At 42.2% G+C, this 20297-nt stretch overlaps 2 protein-coding genes across 8 annotated transcripts in view; both read left to right on the forward strand.

Annotated features, from left to right (window-relative positions):
• Positions 1–1421: 1421 nt before the first annotated feature.
• On the forward strand, positions 1422–6391 carry zbtb8b (zinc finger and BTB domain containing 8B). Of its 2 annotated transcripts, XM_061825887.1 has the most exons (5): positions 1422–1535; positions 2556–2748; positions 3432–4308; positions 4390–4568; positions 4707–6390. In XM_061825887.1, exons 2-5 carry the CDS (start codon positions 2575–2577, stop codon positions 5019–5021), a joined length of 1545 nt encoding a protein of 514 aa, XP_061681871.1. In that variant the 5' UTR covers positions 1422–1535; positions 2556–2574; the 3' UTR covers positions 5022–6390. The 2 variants fall into 2 exon arrangements, with proteins under 2 accessions (XP_061681871.1, XP_061681865.1); XM_061825881.1 differs by lacking the exon at positions 1422–1535 and having other exon boundaries at positions 2591–2714; positions 4707–6391.
• A 6512-nt stretch (positions 6392–12903) lies between these two features.
• Positions 12904–20297, forward strand: part of LOC133499050 (tissue alpha-L-fucosidase-like) — a 96293-nt gene continuing 88899 nt past the window's right edge. For 5 of the 6 annotated variants that reach the window (XR_009794533.1, XR_009794531.1, XM_061816579.1 and 2 more), the window contains exons 1-8: positions 12904–13346; positions 14151–14285; positions 14382–14519; positions 14622–14727; positions 14795–14995; positions 15072–15262; positions 15485–15584; positions 15764–15915. Coding sequence is in view for 4 of the 6 variants with exons in the window: in XM_061816579.1 (XP_061672563.1) it covers positions 13006–13346; positions 14151–14285; positions 14382–14519; positions 14622–14727; positions 14795–14995; positions 15072–15262; positions 15485–15584; positions 15764–15898 (1347 nt within the window). In the remaining 2 variants the exon portion in view is untranslated. Of the gene's footprint in view, positions 13347–14150; positions 14286–14381; positions 14520–14621; positions 14728–14794; positions 14996–15071; positions 15263–15484; positions 15585–15763; positions 16806–20297 lie in introns of those variants that run through there. The other variant, XM_061816546.1, reaches the window with a different exon arrangement.

Below are 20297 nucleotides of genomic sequence, written 5' to 3' on the forward strand. Positions count from 1 at the left end.
TCTGGTTTAGGGAGGACAACTTTGAGGATGTGTACTCGTTCAAAATCTCTTGACATTCTGGCCACATCTCCACGAATCCTGCTTTTTATTTCTGTAGGGCGCTACGTAATGTTACAAAGCAAACCTGACAAACAAAGCTCACCGCAAGCAACCGTGACAAACATCGCAAACGCGAGTTTTTGTGGTGGAGAGCGCAGGCAGAATGTTCCAGCTACACCTTTGTTATGTCTTCTCCGTCGCCCGCTGCTTGGCACCACCTTTCTTTGTTTCATTGTATTGTTCAAGCATATTTAGCATAGCGGAAGAGCAATTATGAGAGAATTTTTTGTGCAATTAATACAACATTTTCACAATTTGTTTCTCTGTAAAAGTGAAGACAACATGTAAGCATAAAGATATATCAACTGCTGAAATCACTTGCTCAAATCCAACAGATGCTAAAAGGTTGAAAACTCTTCTTTTTTCTCATGCTTTTTAGAATATATTCACTTTTTGATTATATTACTTGCACTGTAGGCAGTTTTGTCTTTTTTTTAAATATTGTGTTTGTCATTTTTATTGTTATTTTTATCCCGTTTTAAATGTTTCGTCGACGAGATGGGGGAGAGGCGGATGGAGCGAGTGGTGGAGGCCAACAGCCGGGCGACGGTCATGGAGATCCAGACCCTGTACAGGGGCTCCGCCGAGACGCCGATCTCCCTCAAAACCACCCAACGGGCCTTGAAGCGACCGTCTTTATTTTCAAATGCATTTATTCACGTAAAGCACATTGAGATACTTCGTGTATGAAATGCGCTTTACAAATAAATTTGCTTTGCTTTGCTAATGTAAATAGCACATTGAAGCCATATTAGCTAATTGGTACAATGAAAATAATGTGAAATGTTTCTCAAGCGTTAAAAAATATCCACGAGGTGTCGCTCTCAGGTGTCTTCAAAGGGTACCAGTATTGCCTTATTTTTAAAATATTTTGATGTAGTTCAATAACGTTGGGCATGTTGGGGTTTTCCTGTATATTTTAAATTGTAGGTATTAACATGAAATTAGATTGGACAACTGGGATGCCAACCATGCATATTGTAGTAAACTTTTAAACAGTGTGGAAACCCCACCCATTATTTGTTTAAATTAATATTTCAACATGTGGTGACGCCACCATTGCAAATTCACCTGTTTAGTCAATAGCGATTGAATATACTCATTTATAAATGCGCAATTAAGTATTTACATTTTCACTTTAATTTTTATCTTCTTGTTTATTCATTCGCCCCCCCCCCCAATATTTATTTTTTGAATTGTATTTGATTAAAAATTGTAGATATCCTTCCTCGTCCAGTCACATCCGTATTCGAGGTTGTGGCCACAACCCCGTCATTTCTGATTGGCTAATCTCAAATGTCATTCATGTATTACCGGAAGTATTTGCTTTTCAGTATTTAGGAAGAAAAAAAAAACACCGGAAAACAATAGTATTAGCAGTTTAATGTTTCAAGGAACATCAGGCACTATCATTCTTTTTTTCAGGGTTTTGACGGGTAAGTTATCCGGATCGATTGCGTTGTGATTTACACGCGGTATAAGGTGGTGCTTATGAATAACCGAATAGGTTTTTGCAACAAGATCGTTAGCATTAGCAGCGCTAGCTAGCCTGAAAATAAAGAGGCAAACTGAAGCAATTGGGATGAACTTATGTGTGTTATTACGATGCTGTATAATAAGACTGTATTGCACGTGGCTGCAGCTTTTCAAACGTATGCTCTTGGAAACTATAACACTAACATCTTGCCATATGGACAAAATCCGTGAAAAATCCGCAGCGTTATTAAAAAGCATTTAACACTACATCAGTCACTCACATTTGAAAAATGTACGGGTGTGGTCCGTAATGCCCGCAGATATAGGTGGCGGGTGTGATCAGGGATGGAATCTCAAGACCTTAAAATAACTTAACTGAGTTGCTATACCCGAGTATGTAGTTGTTATCTAATACCATAATCATAATTTATTGACACTCCACAGACTGAGACGGACATTTTTTTCAAGAAATAAATAGACATTCAACTTCAAAAATAAATGTAAACTGTTCGCATTTCTATATATGAACAGACTAGTCTGACGTTAGAACTTAGATCAAGTCCAAGTAAATCACAATCTCATACTTATTATAGTTAGATACTGAAACATTACCTGTGTTATATCCCAGAAATGTTTTCAGTGTAGCTGAATTTCCTTTGACACGGCTCATGATGTTGATGACTTTCGACGTAAATGCGCTTGAAAATTAATGTCAGGACGACACAAAGTAATCAATGTCTTTCAATTTCTATGTATTTCTACTCGTAGCAAATTTTACAAGTGTGATTTTTCGGGCTCGACTGTGCAGATTTGCCAGTGCGAATCAAATCACAGTGACTGCTACATGCTGACTCGTGAAATTAATCTGATAACTAATTCCTCCACGTTGTCTTGTTCTCTTATGTGACACAACTGGGACTAACAGGACTCATTCATTTATGTTCTCCATATTCATTTTTGTGCGTTCCTCTCTCGTTTAGAGCCCACTGAAGTTGATTCATGGAGGTGCCTTGCTACCTGCCTAAGCTCGTTTTCGAGCTCAACGAGCAGCGCAAGCGGGGCTACTTCTGTGACTGCAGCATCCTCGTCGAGGGCCGCGTCTTCAAGGCCCACCGCAATGTCCTGTTTGCGGGAAGCGGGTACTTCAGGGCTCTCTTGGTTCACTATTTACAGGTGTGGTGCCGTTTCGATGAGCGACTGGTGTGCGTTTTGTGACACCTGTAATTTTGGTACAATTTCAAGTTGTAAATTCCCATTAAGATGAATTAAGCAAACATCCATCTGTTTTCTAAAGTGGAAAAGTTGCCTGGGGATTTAATATAATTTAATAGAAAGGTATCATTTTAGACATCATTGATGTAACAATTTTGTTTTGTCATAAACAGACGTCCAAGCAAAGTAGATAAAATCTGGTTGCCTTCGTAAGAATTATGCTGAGGTACATTTTCCCCAGCTAAGTTCCTGATTAAGAGCTAAATATTAATACCCATGTTAAGTTGTCAACTTTGAATATAGAGCAATGCATCGGTTTTTGACCACAATCCGTTCCAGAAGGCGGTTCGAGAACCGATTTGTTCGAAAACCGAATCAACCGCCGTGCGTTATGTTATTTTCAGTGGGTGGGAATTCACAACAGAGCACGTCGTGGGTCAGCGTTCTGTTATTTTTGGGTGTTGTTGGGGGCCTTCGAGTACCGATTTTCGTTTGAAAACAGAAGCAAGAAAAATTGTGAAATTTTTGTTCGTGAACCGAGGCACCACTGTACAGGGAATCTTAAGACCATATTCAAACATTCAAAACGTCAAAATGTGGCTTCTAAGTCCACTTTCTTAATCAGACACTTGATCTCTTTTCAGGATAGTGGACAGCGTCAAAGCACAGCATCTTTAGACATAGTTACGGCCGATGCCTTCTCCATCATCCTGGACTTCCTCTACTCCGGCCGATTGGCCCTGAGCAGCAGCAGCGTCATCGAGGTGATGTCGGCGGCCAGCTACTTGCAGATGACCGACCTGGTGAACCTTTGCAAAAAATACATCAGCTCCTCTTTGGAAATATGCAACAAGGACAAAGAGGACGTGAAAGAGGAGGAGACTCAAGGACAGGAAGGGCGATACAGGCCGGCGGACAGCGGCACCCCGGCTGCTTCGAAATCCGGCGGCGTTGGGCCCGAGGAGTCTCGTTCACAGGTTAAAGAACCAGATGGGGCATCTGTAAAGCAAATTCCAAGTCCTCTGCCCGTGTCCGGCAACACTCTCGCGGGCCCAAGCAGAGAAATGGACGCCGACTACAATTCCGGCGCTGAAAGGCCAAAGGCAAAGACGGATCAGACTAATCTCTCCTCCACTTCGTGTTCTGATTTGACCCTAGAGTTAGTCAACCCCAAGATAGAGTACGACCCAGATGAGGAGCTTTTGGAATCTCCCGACAATAAAGACCTGCCGTCGTATCCCGGCCCCTCGGTTCCTCACCACAGCCGACATAGCATCCTCCCGCCGAGTTTCAACGCCGAGCGCTCCTCCGTGGGTTACGGCTCTTCTTTCAGTGCCCGGCAGCTGATGGAGATGCTGGCCAGGGGCGAAGGCCCCAACCCGGCGGTTGACCGAGGGGGCCAGCGCATTACCCAAAGACCGCCAGGTAGCATCTTGGGAATGAGCCGCATGGAGGACAGTTTGGGTTTTGTCGGCTCATCCGTCATGGAAATTCAATCGGATTGGATTGGAGAGGACACAGGTGCAACCTGATTGGTGGAGTTGTCATTTTTTTTTTCGACTACATGCGTAAACTTTATTCTAACTGCGTCTTATTCTGCAGGCGACAGCTTACTGGTTCCGGTCAAACTGCACAAGTGCCCCTTCTGTCCGTACACGGCCAAGCAGAAGGGAATAATGAAACGGCACCTTCGCTGTCACACAGGCGAGAGGCCCTTTCCCTGTCCCATGTGCGGAAAGAGGTTCACAAGACAGGAGCATCTTCGCACCCACGCCCTGAGCGTAAGGGCGTTGAAACTTCCCAAGTTCACTTCTAAAAAAAAAAAATATATATATATATATATATATATGTGTATATATGTAATCGTCAATTGCAAATTGGTTTCCTAACTGCTGTTACTCCCTGCGGACCCCGAACAGGTCCACAGGCACGACCTGCCCGTGTCCTGCAAGAGCTGCAGGCGGATCTTCTCCGGGTCCAGCGTCTCCCCGGGGTTCCGGCGCTACGGCATCTGCGACAGCTGCAACTGCGTGACCACCACCCACGCCGACTCCACCCCCCTGCTCGTCGTCGGGAAAGCCGACCCCGCGGAACGCGAAGACGGCGGAACCGACTGGGCCAGTTTTATGGACGACGTGGACGAGGTGGAGGTTGGCAGGGTGGAAGACCTGGTGGAGAAACAGATGCTCGAACGGCAGCTGACGTCCTGCGACGATGTCGGTCACAATCTGTGAAATTATGTCGGTCCACGCATACTCCGCAAGAACAGATTTTATTTTTTCTTTCCGGTCTCAGGGCTGTGAAATTATTTTTATTTTTATTGCTGCCCTGGTATGGGTGTTCTCATTGCGTGTTCTCGACACACATTCTTAACTGAACTTTTTTCTGAGTTAGTTTCAGAGAACTAAGCGGATTGATCAGAAATCCAAAGTGGTTCATGCTATTTTTCCAGAAGTGATACATTTAGGGTACAAATTTGACAGTAGAATAATTTTACGCCAACAAATGTCAAAAAGCGGCTCCATGGGTCAATTGTACAAAGTCGTCAGTCTAAAGGAAGAGCAACTGTTCTGCCAGCTTGTCAGTGTATATATCTGGAATACATCGATAAACAGAGATAGATTTGTAATAAATATTTTTAAGACTAATTGAGGATGCACGAGATAGGCTTAGATGGAAAAAGATGACACGCCCTGGCGACCCCTAAGGGCACAAGGGGAAAGAAAAAGAAGGAAGATATGTAATTGGTAAATTTCCCACGTCACACCTGATGATGATTTCTCATGGCACACTGTTTGAGAGTCAGTGGTATAATAGGAATATAAAGACAATATGGTGACTAAATGTTGGAAGCCAAAATATTGTACATGCAGGAGAGCATTTGTCGTAAAAAAAAGCGCGCTATTTAATCGCAACTTTATTCACAAGGACCTCTTGCAAAGCGTCAAACGTCCTGGCTGAGATAAACTGAGCTCGTTCTTGTCGCTAAAGATGGAATTTCTTTGTTCTTGCGGTTTATGTAGAGGCCTTATATGGAATGGACTGGATGCAGTCATGATTCATCCTTGATTTTTATTAATTGATGTATCGGTAACCAGAAATATCATGGTGACATCCCTTGGTTTTAGGTTAGCTTAAGCGAGGTACACATTTTTTGGATAGGATAATGTTTTAGACAGCTGACAATTAAGACTTTTTCGGACTTTTCGTGAATGAGGGGAAAATACCCAATTGAGATCATCTTATCCATATTTGTGTACCTCGCTCTGGGTAGACGCTTTATTGATCGGAGTGTGCGTGTCGTTTAGTCGATGTTTTGTTTGCCCTCTCACTTCTGTGTCTTGTGTATGCATTTGGTATATTGAAGATTCAATCAATTATGACAACTTTCATGACGCCTTGTGTATCGGCTATAATGTTACTGCATGGCCCGAGCAGGCTTTTTTAATTTTTAATTTTTTGAGAAGCACAGTGCTGCTCTCTAGTGGTGATTTCGAACACTTGCCATTTCACTTTTGCAAGCCATGGATTATAAATGGAACGTATTCTTTCCTTTATAGTACGAAATACAAATGTAATTTAAAAAAATTAAATTTCATCGTACATTTTTTCTTCAATTTAACCATAGTTTCCGTTCTTTTTTTTTTTTTTTTTTTTTTTACCGGTCATTTATAACAGCCCTTCTGCAAATGTACCGAAAGAGGGCGACAATGAGTCCGATGTACCAAACAAACGACCGCAGTTGAAGAACCTTAACGACGGACGAGCAGTCATTGTTTAAAGGCACCATCTGGTCCCATTAAAAAAAAAAAAAAAAGTGGTAGTAGGTTGATCAAAAACGGGGTCTTGCATCCGCTTCCCAGCCCGAAAGCATGGGCAAGTCGCGGGACTTGACCGAGTTCGAGCGGGGTCTCATCGTCGGCGCTCGCAGTGCCGGCTGCAGCATCTCGGAAACGGTCAATCGGCTGGGCTTCTCCAAAACGGCCGTGTCGCGGATCTACCGGGAATGGTGCGGGAAGAAGAAGACGAGCAGCGCACGGGGGACTGGAGGAAGGAAGCGCCTCGTCGACGAGATGGGGGAGAGGCGGATGGAGCGAGTGGTGGAGGCCAACAGCCGGGCGACGGTCATGGAGATCCAGACCCTGTACAACGGCTCCGCCGAGACGCCGATCTCCCTCAAAACCACCCAACGTGCCTTGAAGCGTCTGGGCTATAGCCGCAGGGCTCCCCGGCGGGTTCCGGAGATCCGGACCTCGCATCCTGGAACCGTCCAGAGCTCCGTACCGAAGGAACAGACTCCGGCGTCCGTGGACGTCGTTAGCAGCAATAACACTGAACAGGACACGAGTAGTACTAACCAGGAGACGCCGTCATACGAGGCCGCCCCCGTGACTTCCAACCAGACTCTCCCCGGGTTTGGGGCGCCTCTACCGGGATTTCAATGCTGGTGAGGACCGCATCACCTGTGACTGTGGCTCTTATGTACAATGGATTACCACCCCCCCCCCCCGTGTTGTTGTCCCCCACCCCGTCAACAAATACCACCTCAAAACATGCTTACACGTGCTCAACAACGATGCAAATGTTGTATTATTGCAAGCTACTGTGTCATTTTGCACATTTTGAACATTAACGCTCACACGGAGAACAAAATATTCTGTGAAAATCTATTGCACATAAGTCCAATATAAACTTAAGTTGAAAAACAAAACCAATTTCCCATGAACTCAAGTTATATATGACTAAACTGTACTAAACAAAGCTGCTAGACAAAAAAAAAATGTTTACACCACTCCAACAATGTGCAGTTTTAATATTTAACTCCGTTGTATCATCTAATATAGAGAATTGCTGCCCAACCTAATTCAATCTGTTCTCCGCTGAATGTGGAAATGTTTTTGTGTTTTAACTAGCAACAAATTCCAGACACTTTCAAACCACCGGACCAATAGCTCCTTAAAAAATAAAATAAAAATGTATCCCTCCAAGCACTTCAGTGAAAGCACACGTTTGCTAAGTTGCTCAGCACAAACAAAACAAATGGGATGTTTGACTTAAAAGTGTTGGACTGCTTCTCCAGGTGATCGGGACAATGTACGTCTATTTTTTTTTCTCCATAATTGCTTTTGTGATGAAGCCTTGTTGATGTTTTTATTTGTATATTTAAAAAGGCCTCAAGGAAAGCGATTACACGGCCGTGCCAATCTTTTGCAAGCAGTTGAATGTTTCTCGTCTTTGAGAGATTCTTAAATCAGATTTTGATTTCTGCACATGTAATTGAATGCCCATTTAAATTGTTTGGTGTTTCTGTGTTGGTGTATTTGCACCTTACAGGTGCCTGTACATATATTTAACTTGACTCAATTGATATGAAATTCACACACGTCTTAAGGTTTGCATGTGTGGTGTGTCGTTTGGGGCATTTTCCTGTGAAAGTAAAGTTTAGATGTGCATGTATGGTTCTAAATATTTGTTACCATATATTAAATGCATATTTTAATTACTAGTATCTGTATTTTTTTCAATTTAATGACCATAATACAATGTCAACCATTGAACGATCAGATAGGTACAACACTAAGAGGAAGATTTTGCTCAACGATTCATTGGAAATGATGTAAAACAACGGTTGATGTGGAATTTGTTATTACTACAGCTTTATTACATCCTGACTTTTATACAGGGCAGGTGAGGTTCACTTCACTACAGTGACTGAATGTGCAGATAAATGGTTGAAAATAGATTATCACCTATAAAGAATTGTGTGACAATGAGGGATGTGATCTGTTGGCATTAATTAACTTTTATTACTAGTTGCTTGAAATGGGGACTTTAGTCTTTGGGAGCTTGATGTAAATTCCTATTTTAATGTGGTGACTGAACACTCGACTCTGGAATTGAATACTCAGAATTTGACTTGAGATACCAATGCTGGAAAACGGTTTGAAATTATTCTAATATTATTTTCATCTGGTGTTTGAATAGGATTATTACATGCATCACAAAACTACAGTACTTGTTTAGGGGGGTGTAGTAATAAAATCTAGCTGAAGAGGGCGCAAGTGTACAAAATAAGCAAACCACAGAAGAAGAGCTTTATTTACGAGCAGCTAATGTTTTCGGTTTGAGCTAACTCCAATCAAAACAAAAGAGGTAAGAAGCTTCAAAAAGGGGAATTTTCGTGTTTTCTTCCAGTCCGGGTGTCGGACCACACGGGGTGGGGGGTGGGGGGGGGCCCACATGGGCAAGTCGCGGGACTTGAGTGAGTATGAGCGGGGGCTGATAGTCGGCGCCCGGAGCGCCGGGTGCAGCATCTCGCAGACGGTCAACCGGCTGGGCTTCTCCAAGACGGCGGTGTCGCGGGTGTACAGGGAATGGTGCGGGAAGAAGAAGACCTCCAGCGAGCGGGGGGCCTGCGGGAGGAAACGCCTCGTCGACGAGACGGGCGAGAAGCGAATGGAGAGAGTGGTGGAGGCCAACAACCAGGCGACGATCACGGAGATCCAGTCGTTGTACAATTTCAGCGTCGAGAAGCCCATCTCGCTCACGACCACCCAGCGAGTCTTGAAGCGGCTGGGCTACACCCGGGGGCCTACGCGGAAGGATCCGGTGTTCCGGACCAAGCCCGCAGAGGACTCGCCTACTCAAGTAGCCACGGACTACGTCAAAGAAGCGGACACGTGTAGGAAAAGCCCAGATGGATGTACCGTGAGATCCGGTGTGGCTGTCCCCGAGATTGGAGCAACCCAGGCGGGCTCGTGAGGACTGCAGTGCCCCGTGGACCTTGAAGATCACCGATGCCTGTGGCCCCTGTGCTTAAATGGACCTTATTGTCACATGCACATTTTGCACTATCCTCCACACGTTTGTGCAATTTTCTTTGACGCAATCCAATTTTTCCATACTGTGTGGTTTCCATTTACAGTAATAACTGGCAGCTTAGTTCTCCATAACACCAAGATGCGTATGACATTATTTAAAATGTAAACTGTAATACTATTTGAAACTTTACAGCAGGCTTGGGGAACCTGCAGTACGTGCCACCACCATCACCAAAAGCATTTTTTTTAATATGGACTGCCATTCAATTATACATATCATTAGCTTCATAGCAAAACTGCCCTTGTAATTTTGAATATTTTCAGATAATTTTGACAAGAAAAGTTCAGTTGCTTCGATTCAACCTTTGTGGACATAGATGGCTGACAATCCACACAGAATTATTATTATTTTTTTTTCATTTTTATGACAGTGAGTTACAAATGATTTAGAAAGATTTCCTATTGAGCTAATCAGTATTTTTCTTTTTTTTTCAAAATGTTATTGATGATAAATGTGTTCTGAATAATTCACCAATAATTGTGGGTGGGATATTTGGCGCTGTTAAAGTTGATTTGTCTGACTTTACGTGCATGTGTTCAGTTCTCGCTTAGGACTAAAGTGCAATAGAAAATAATTGATTTTCTTTTTCCAAGTTTACTTTGATGTTCATTTTATTACTGTATTGTTTTGAAATGGGCCAAGGAAATACATGAGCAGCTATTTCTCTTCCTCTCATCTAATATTTTGTGTGATTGAAGGCAGCAATTGACTGGGAACCAGTACACAATGTACCCAGCCTTTTGCCAAGTCAGGTGGATGGATGTATTGTAATTGAATGGTAATTACAGTAATTATTATTTTTTTTAGTTGGCTGCTGATGGCCTGTTTCTCTGCACTATTTTCTGTGTGTGTTGTTTTATGTTGTATGTTTGTCACAGATTCATTGCTTTCTTCGGCAAACATAAGTCGTAAACGTTGCATGCTCTTTTTTTATATAAGAAAATGAAAATGCATCATTCAGGATTGATTAAATCAGTGTTTCTTAACCTTTATTGACTCAGGACACATTTTACATTACAGAAATCTGTCCAAAAAAATGACAAAATGGTATCTAACTTACTACTGCAAACTACCTGGCAACAGGTGGATGCGTAGGTTGATTGGTTGAATTAAAACCTCTGCAATTTAGAAAAACAAAAACAAAAAAAAAACCCTATAATCTGGATATCTGTAGTACTCAAAGTTAACTGGAGGGGGCAACACTGAGTCCATTGTACCCCAAAACTATACAGTAGAAGAAGACGTTTACTTTGAGCTCGGACAAATGAAGGGAGAGGGCAGCTAAATTCCAGCATAAACAAAAGGAGGAAAAAGGTGGACTACGGGATCTTGGGTGCCCCCCACCCCCACCCAAATCCATATTTTTGGAGCCAGACGGTGACACATGGGCAAGTCGCGGGACTTGACCGAGTTCGAGCGGGGCCTCATCGTCGGCGTCCGGAGCGCCGGCCGCAGCATCTCGGAAACGGTCAGCCAGCTGGGCTTCTCCAAGACGGCCGTGTCCCGAGTTTACAGGGACTGGTGCGCCAAAAAGAAGACCCGCAGCGAGCGCGGCGGCGGCAGGAGACGCTTCGTCGACGAGCAGGGGGAGAAGCAGATGGAGCGAGTGGTGGAGGCCAACAACCAGGCGTCCATCACTGAGATCCAGAGGTTGTACAACTGCACCGCGGAGAAGCCCATTTCCATCAAAACCACCCAGCGGGTCTTGAAGCGCTTGGGCTACACCTGGAAGACTTCTCGGCGGGACTTGGCCCCCCGGACCGAGAAAAAAGCCCCGGTCGAGAACTCGTCGTCTCGGAAGAAGGATAAATCTCTGACTGACTCGGCGCACGCTCACAACACTGGACCGGAAACGAGTAGGAAAAGCTTGGATTGTTTGCACCAAGATGGCGCCCCCGTGAGTTCTATTGAGTCTCTCCCCGGCCTCGGTTCGACTCTCCCGGCATCAGCGTGTGCATTTGGACTGTAACCGTGAAGACCCTCGACAGCATAGCTCTTTCCTAATTATGAAGACGCTCTAGTTTCTTATGTCTGATTTCCAACTTTGTAAAAAAAAAAAAAAAGAAAAAAACTACATTATTATATACAGTATATGTATGTATTTTCCACCACTGCTGGATGTTTTTCATTTTGAATCTGACTATGCATTGTTGACAAAAGAAAATAAAACACTAACGTGCATGGAACATGAAATGTCATTTATTAGATCCTTGCTTGGAACAATGGAAGCGTATTGCTGTTACCCAAAAAAAAAAAAAAAATCCTGTTTTTCGGGGTAATTTTTTCTGTTTTTCGAGCAATTTTTTTCTGTTTTTCGGACTAATTTTTTCTCCCTATTTTTTTACGCTTCTGTTCCGTATGGAACTACCTGTTATTGGGGTAGAATATTTCAAATGAGTATAAATAGGGGATACGAGGTGAATAAGGATTTTGAATAAACATGGGCGTGGAATACAATTCCTCCTTTCAATATTTTTCCACTGTAGTGCTGTGTTGGGAAGTAATGAAGTACAAATAGTTATAATACTTAATAAGCTTTTCCAGGTAACTCCGGATGTACTTTGTCGGAGTCAATTCACTGACGAGTTATTACTTTATTTGAAAACGTATGTGTGCATATTTCACAAAACATCTTTGCTTCACCTTTCAAGCTCTGCACTACGCAATGCAAAATCAAGTCAAATAGAGAGAGGTAAAGTCAAGTGTAGTTGAGATGATTGAGATTTTTTGGGGGGTATCTGCAAGGAAAAAACGGACAATTTGGAGGAAAGTGAACCAGGAGCATTTGCAATGATTGTGCTACACATTCGGAGAAGTGAGATACACTATTTTCAATTTGTGGTTTTATTGAAAAGAGTGGTCTGACACAGGTGACCAAAAGAGGGATTTGTGGTAAATCATAACTTAATTATAGATATTTTTGTTATTCACAAAGTATAGCTCATTGTTATTTTTAGAGCAAACAAGATAAAAGTGGAAAAACCACTTTGTGCAATGTCCCAAGGTGTCAAAACTGATAGTGTTTATAATTAACAGTAAAAGCAAATCATCTTTGCAAGTATTGGATATTTCAGAGTTTATTTTTTCAGTTTGAGTTAAAATTGCTTCTACTCTTTATTATTATTATTTTTTTTAACAATTGCTTAACTGCGGCTAGTTAGGGGTCGCGAAATAACACTGAAATGGTTTGTAACACCGTGGCACCAAAACAACAAAGTCACATGACTCATCATATGACTCCAATCACGTGATTGAAAGTTTTACCAGTCAGTAGGAGTGTGAAACGTCACAATGAACACTGAATAACATATAGAGTAGAGAGAACCCAGTGCCGCCATGCTCGTCGCAACTTTTGTCCTTATATTCGTCACGTTGGCGTCCGGTGGTCGCTACACACCCGACTGGACGAGTTTGGACGGCCGGCCGCTGCCTTCCTGGTACGACGAGGCGAAGGTGGGCATCTTCATCCACTGGGGGGTGTTTTCCGTCCCCGGTTTCGACAGCGAGTGGTTCTGGTGGCACTGGCAAGGTCGGCAACCTCCGGACCCCAAATGCGTGGCCTACATGACCAAAAACTACCCCCCGGGGTTCAGCTACCCGGAGTTCGCGTCCCAATTTCACGCTCAGTTCTTCGAGCCCGAACAGTGGGCGGATATATTCAACGCTTCTGGAGCAAAGTGAGTACTTTGACACTGGGATTCTTTTAAATTCTTTGGGACCGGGGAGAATATTTTCCAAGGAGCCCATTATAATTAAAAGAGCAATTTCACATAATTACTCTATTCACCATTAAATAATTGGGATTTTTTCCCCCCAACATAAATCCAATCTTTATATACTTCTTATATACTACTAAGTTTGGGGTGTAAGTCTTTAGTGTGGAATTTCAAAATAACGCAAAAATGCACAATAACTTTCAGAATTTGAGTGCTTTTGCACAATCTATGCGAACAAGGATCTGAATGGCAAAAATTGCAACTGGTGTTTGACCCAAGCGTTACAAATACATTTCCTTTCATCTTCGTCGTAGTGTCAATTGTTTTGACATCATTTGATCAAGAAGATTTTCAGTAATTGATCGACAGAGACGCAGAGAGACAGAAAAGGCTTAAAAGTGGATGTATTTGGAATTACAATGTTTTTTTTTTTTTTTTTTTTTTTAGGACATAATTAATTGCAAATTGTTTTGTAGACCCCCAAGTTCTGCTTCATCCAACAATGATGTTCAGTTAATTTTTTCTTTTTTTTTAAAAAAATCAAGCGTAAGTTTGTAAAGAGAAATAGTAAAGAACAAAAATAAAATTATTGTGCTTAGTAAATGCAATGTGTTCCATTGCAATTAAGGAAGACATTTGTTCCATTGCATTTAAGGAAGAGATTTTTTAAATGTGAAAGTAAACATTAATCCAGTTCAATAGTTTAGTCACATAAGCCAGAGTTTCTTCACAGTTGTCACATTGTTTTGTTTATGTTCACTCCAGATATGTCGTTTTGACAGCGAAACATCATGAAGGTTTCACCAACTGGGCATCCCCCAACTCTTGGAATTGGAATTCCGTCGATATTGGTCCTCACAGAGACCTTGTCGGCGACCTGGGGGAGGCAGTGCGAAAGAGGTGTGTTTTCTTGTAAATTGACATGATTGCAGGCTGTAAAGTTTGCTTGTCGTCTTGCCACTTGGGCTCAGTGAGCGATTGTATTTCCATGTTTAGGTCTCTGCGCTTTGGACTCTACAACTCCCTTTACGAGTGGTTCCACCCTCTATACCTGACGGACAAGCAGAGTGCGTTCAAAACGCAGAACTTTGTGCTTCACAAGCTACTACCGGAGCTGTACAACATGGTTGTGAGGTGGCTTACACTTTCATTTCATTCACACGTGCTGATGAATGAACACACTGGGGCAGCTTTACGTCATTAACACTTTGGTAATTTTGAATATCCCTCTTGCAGGTACAGACCCGAGGTGATCTGGTCTGATGGCGACTGGGAGGCGCCTGACACATACTGGAACTCCACCCAGTTCCTTGCCTGGCTCTACAACGATAGTCCTGTTAAAGTATGTCATTATAAAGCAATGACTGCTATTTTTTTTAATTTTCTAACTAATATATTCTATTTCTTAGGATACAGTGGTGACCAATGACAGATGGGGAGCTGGCTGTGCATGTAAACATGGAGGTTATTACAACTGCGAAGACAAGTATACTCCAGGCCAGCTGCCCACACATAAGTGGGAGAAATGCACATCTGTGGACATGCTGTCTTGGGGATATCGCAGGAACATGAAGATGAGTGAGCTCATGGACCTGCCAACCATCATAAAGGTGATTGAATTCAGGCCAAACAATTCATCCGTCCTCTTAAAATGTACTCTGACATCTTCACCTCCTTTCCGTTCAGGATCTGGTTCAGACTGTGGCGCTGGGAGGTAACTACCTCCTAAATGTGGGCCCCACTCCTGACGGAACGATCCCGGCTGTGTTTGAGGAGCGGCTGCGGGGAGTTGGCGGTTGGCTGGAAGTCAACGGGGAGGCCATCTACGCCTCCAGGCCTTGGAGGGTGCAGATGGAAAACGCCTCTGTGCCAGTCTGGTACGTAGCAAGGAGAGCGGACTCACCGTTATAGCCTTGGCTCTAATCAAAGCTCTGGCTCAATTAAACACTGTTGCGCATCATCTGCTACACACATTGCAGTTTGGAGTGACGCTCACGTCACTTTAAAATCTGTGAAATTTAGGTGTGATGCGCGTAATGCTTTTTGTGCATTAGGTTCTTGCCACAATCCAGTCACTGAAGTTGCATATTGTTTTTTAGGTATACTTCCAAAGCGGAGAGTATTTATGCCATCTTGACAACTAAACCCCGCAAGCCGACAGTGCAACTTTTGGAACCCAAAACATCAGCAACCACTAAGGTAAATGTTCCATGCACAATTTGATTTTTTTCAAGTCTTACAACATGTTCTGTTTATTCTGCTGTAATGTTGGAAGAAATATGAATTTAAATGCTTTACTAATGTTTGACAGGTAACTCACTGAATAGTGAGAATTTTTTTTTTTTTTGTAAAATCACACATCTTTGACTCTCATGCAGGTGAAGTTGTTGGGGAACCCAAAGCCTTTATCTTGGTCTCCACTCAAGCCCAATGCCGGCCTTGCGATTCTTTTGCCCGAACTCCCCTACGCTGCGGGGCAAGCCTGGACCATCCAGCTGGAAGGCGTACAATGAACAGTCAATATCACAAGGTACAAAGCTTAAAACGTCGAAATCTGAACATGATTTATACGTATTATGTTTGGACTCTACCCGACACCATAAATGAAATAATTGAGGATTATTTGTTATGGTGACAGACAGTTCATAAATGTCATTGAATGATGATTGTTGAGGAAAATAATGTTCTTTTTCATTCAAACTCACGTTCACACCTATCGACAATTCAGTCTTCAAATAAAACAATTCTTCTTGGAATGTGGGAAGAAACGGAAATGCCCACAGAAAATCCACACAGGCACGGCGAGGACATTCAAACTCCAGGCTTTGTTCAAACAAATCTTCAAATAAACCCACCCCATGTATCATATCTACTGTATCCTGTTCGGGATCATTGAGCGCTGGACTCGTTGCAATTATTATTTTCTGTATTCAGGTTTGATGTGTTAATGACTATATATGGCAATAAAGACACAACAGCCTTGTTTAACTGGCTAAAATAGCTTTATAGTAATCATATTAATAGTAATAATATTATTAGCCGTTAGAAAATGTTTAGACAACGTAGACCGTGTTACATTCTGTGTTGAGGGGTAAACCACGTCACAGTGTGCCATCTCTCTGGGCTCCTTGGACACGTCCAGAGCCGTAAAACGTTTGCAATAAATAATACAAATTGGGATGTATACAATTTAGACCGACGACACAACAAACTGAACCATGAAGCATGATCCCAATCAACATATCTTCAAGTCACTGTGGTGTTGCTCACGCATGCATCTTCTCCACCCGTCGTCTCTGGAGTTATCAGACATATCTTAATGGTATTGCTACTGTATATGCCCCAGATGTTTCTTTTCAAACGACAACAACAACAAAAAAAAAAGATTGTTTTCTATGTACAATATGCTGTCTTGGCACTGTGTTCAACAGAAGAAGAGGAGCTGAAAGACAGAAAAGCTCAGTGTGTAAGACCCGTCTGTTGTTGAGGGTGAGATGACAGAGGAGCCGATGCAATGAGAGCAGAGGACATTTGAGCTTTTTGCTACATTGTATCGTGGACTACATAAGGAACTCTCGGATTTTCACATTTTCCTCCTCCTCTGGATGGAAGTTCAAAAGGGGAACAAAAAGCACACAATGTTTGAATCGGCCCTCTGCGATCTCGACTTCCTCATGGGGGTGTCCATCGTCGATCCCAGAGAGAAATACGTCTTCCCAGAGTCCACGTCCCTTGTTTTCCGTCCTAGCAGCGCTTTTTAAGACATGGCCTAACACGTTAAGCTACTTATTGTACACAAGACTCATCCTTTGATATATATATATATATATATATATTATATATATATATATATATATAGTAAGTTTATAAGAATGACAGCGGTGGCAATAATTAACCTCCCTCTGAATGGCAATAACCATACTACCACTAGTAATCATATTGCAGTAACAATATATATGATATTGAGTAAAGCAATGCTCGTTGGCGACATGTATTTACATTTGTAAACAAAAGAGTGGCAGGGTGTTTTGGATTTTCGTGTGGGTTTGTGATCCGCTTTGTTCTACCATTCTACCATCAGTCAAATACGGTACACCTCAGTGCTAAAGGCACGTTGGAGTTTCAGTTACACGTCTCTTGGCTGCTCTGAGGCCTCTTACCTTTTCCAAATGGGACGCGTGAACGTGATTGTGTTACGCGTACAGTTACGTTTACGTTGTCCCATTTGTATTATACCATTATGATAAGAAACAATTAAACAAAGCTATACGTGTTGGCAGCAGTTACGAGCAATGACGTTCTCGCGAAACGTTTGTAAGGGCCATTCACGACCCGGAAATACAACACAATGGGCCCACAATTTTTTGAAGCCAGATGTACACAGCAAAATGTAACTGGGTTGGCATATCTATCATGACTCAAGGGAGCCCCCAAAATAAATAAATAAATACAGAGATACATAAATCAATAAAACATTTCCAAAGGACATAAGGTGGTTATTGTGATTTCATCTGATCATTTTAGGGACTCAAGGGAGCCCCCAAAATAAATAAATAGAGATACATAAATCAATAAAACATTTCCAAAGGACATAAGGTGGTCATTGTGGTTTCATCTGACCATTTTAGGGTCAATTAAAACTTTTCCCGTGATCCTTCGAAGACTGACTAGCTCGTCGTTGTTATTAATTGTTGCTGTTAAAATAAAAAATCTAATAAAAGATGTACAATAAAGCAAATCTAGTGTATAAAAATATATACATCTCGACACAAACATAATTGAATCATAAAAATAATGGGGAAAGAACAAATACAGCCCTCTCTCTCTCTCTCAAAAACATGAATTGAAAATAAAAAGTCTTCACAGGTGATGATGATTACCGTCAGAGCAGCCTCTTAGAAATGTCCACCTAAAACTCAAATCGGCAGCTACAAGAACCCCCCGGTTTACCAAATACAGAATGCACTGTATGAAGTATTCCTGGAATTAATATTTAAAAAGCACTACAGTATATTGTCCTGTTCCGCCGCCGGTTATGCTGCGTTGTTGTTTTTGTATGGAGAATCCCCTGAGGACAGAGGCCTGGGTCGCAAAAGGCTGAGGTACTCAGGGGTTGTTCATCTGGCTCTGAAAATGGGCTTTTTGCACTTTTACAAATAGTTGTGCCAAACAGTCAGTCTGGTGAGTGCTGAGAAGTTGGAATATTCAGAGCGAGCATCTTTGCACTGTTTGTAGAGTGGAATAGGTGACAAAAAAAAAAAAAATAATAATAATTTGCAAAGCTTTCGGTGCGCCACGCCACGGCTTGAGAGTCGAAGGAGTTGCTACTGCGGATAAATACTCTTCGTGATGAAAACACCGGTCAGGAGTCCTTCACAGTGGAGTTAAAGTATAAAAAGCAGGTCTTTGTGCTTTGTTTGATGAGCCTCAACCACCACTGAGACGCTGTCACGTTTGACGCGGCTGCAAATTTTTCCGTCAGCGCTCGCCTTGTCCATTGGCACGGATATTGTCTCTTATGGATCTGTACAAAGATTTTACAGCTACAAAATTAGCTTTTGTGTCGGCAGGCTAATCTCTCTCAAAGCATGCAGCGCCAACAGAAAGTATTCCAGAAATATCCGGAGAGATGGAGGACGCAAAGGGGCCTGGAATTAAATGGAGCATTTCTCTTTGAACATAATCTCTGAAAATGAGCAATTTTGCTATTATTTCTGTTCTATACACATCTCAAATACATACACGCTGTAAACTTGAACAGTAACCTCCAAACGTAGCTGGTTAGGCACATGTCGTTGGTTGTAAAATGTGGAAAAACGGGGACGGAGAGGATGAGAGATATGTCATTCGAATATGGAAAAGCGCTGGCGAATTTGGCAACTAACAATTCTTTTTCTTTTTTTTTTTTTTTTTTTTTATACCCTGTGAACCTGACCCAGCAATCACGTCATAATCGTTTCACGTGTGCTGCTTCCGGATATGCCACACAGCAGTAGTATCACACAATGTATAGAATCATCATAACAATACAATGATATTTCACATTTCATATAGGCTTTTTTTTCTCATATACTGTACTCAATAGTCTCTATCTAGAAATGTCGATTATACTATAAAATATACATCTCCCGTTAAAATATTTGCCAGATTCCATTCAGATATTAAGAGAAACGAAAATCATGCTAATGGCTGAATTTCATTGGTCTTCATCACGATCCTTCGCCGGCACATGGCCGCCGCATTCACACCACCATTATACATAACGTCCATACAAAATATTGAAATTAGAAATGTCTTTCTTCTTGTTATTTTTGTGAATCAACACAGTTCATGCTACGCTGCTGCACTTTTCACAAACACTCGTGTGAAGCGACGTGACCCAGCGGCAACCTTTTTCAACATTTCACCAATCTTTGGAAGCAATTTCCCAGGCAGAGACTCTTGTTGCTAAATAAGATACGTCATTCTTGCTTTTAGCAGTGAATCAATTTGCTTCTTTTTTTTTATGGAAGAGAAAACACTCGAGCATGTCAAGGGCAATAAATGGCAGGGTAAAAATAAAACCCAAACATTTTTGTCATGGCTTTTCCATGATGGCATCTTGTTAAATCCAGACAGACTGCTATAGGAACCCATTTCGACCACGTAGTGGTGCTATAGTGTCACAGTGATTCAAGAGCCCCCTTCCACCCCCCCCCCCCCCCATTTCAGTGGAGTCTTGAAGAGCCACTTCAGCCAATCAAACTTGATTATTTGTTTATTTTGACGACACTCTCTTGCTGTTAAGGCTCTAAAATGCTCCATTGAGCAAGCATGAGTGTGCACACTGTGGACCAAATAGCAACTGTTCATTCAAAAAAAAAAAAAACCTCATCTAATAATGCTGAATGTCCAAAGAAGTATAAGAGCCAC

The sequence above is a fragment of the Syngnathoides biaculeatus genome, chromosome 1 (assembly GCF_019802595.1).
Source record: "Syngnathoides biaculeatus isolate LvHL_M chromosome 1, ASM1980259v1, whole genome shotgun sequence".
NCBI classification, from domain to species: domain Eukaryota; kingdom Metazoa; phylum Chordata; class Actinopteri; order Syngnathiformes; family Syngnathidae; genus Syngnathoides; species Syngnathoides biaculeatus.

Bases quoted from the DNA above. Each gene is read 5' to 3' on its own strand.
- zbtb8b (XM_061825887.1), top strand. From the start codon at position 2,575: ATGGAGGTGCCTTGCTACCTGCCTAAGCTCGTTTTCGAGCTCAACGAG. The intron at 2,749-3,431 runs GTGTGGTGCCGT...ATCTCTTTTCAG, and splicing joins TCTTGGTTCACTATTTACAG to GATAGTGGACAGCGTCAAAG. The intron at 4,309-4,389 runs GTGCAACCTGAT...CTTATTCTGCAG, and splicing joins TTGGATTGGAGAGGACACAG to GCGACAGCTTACTGGTTCCG.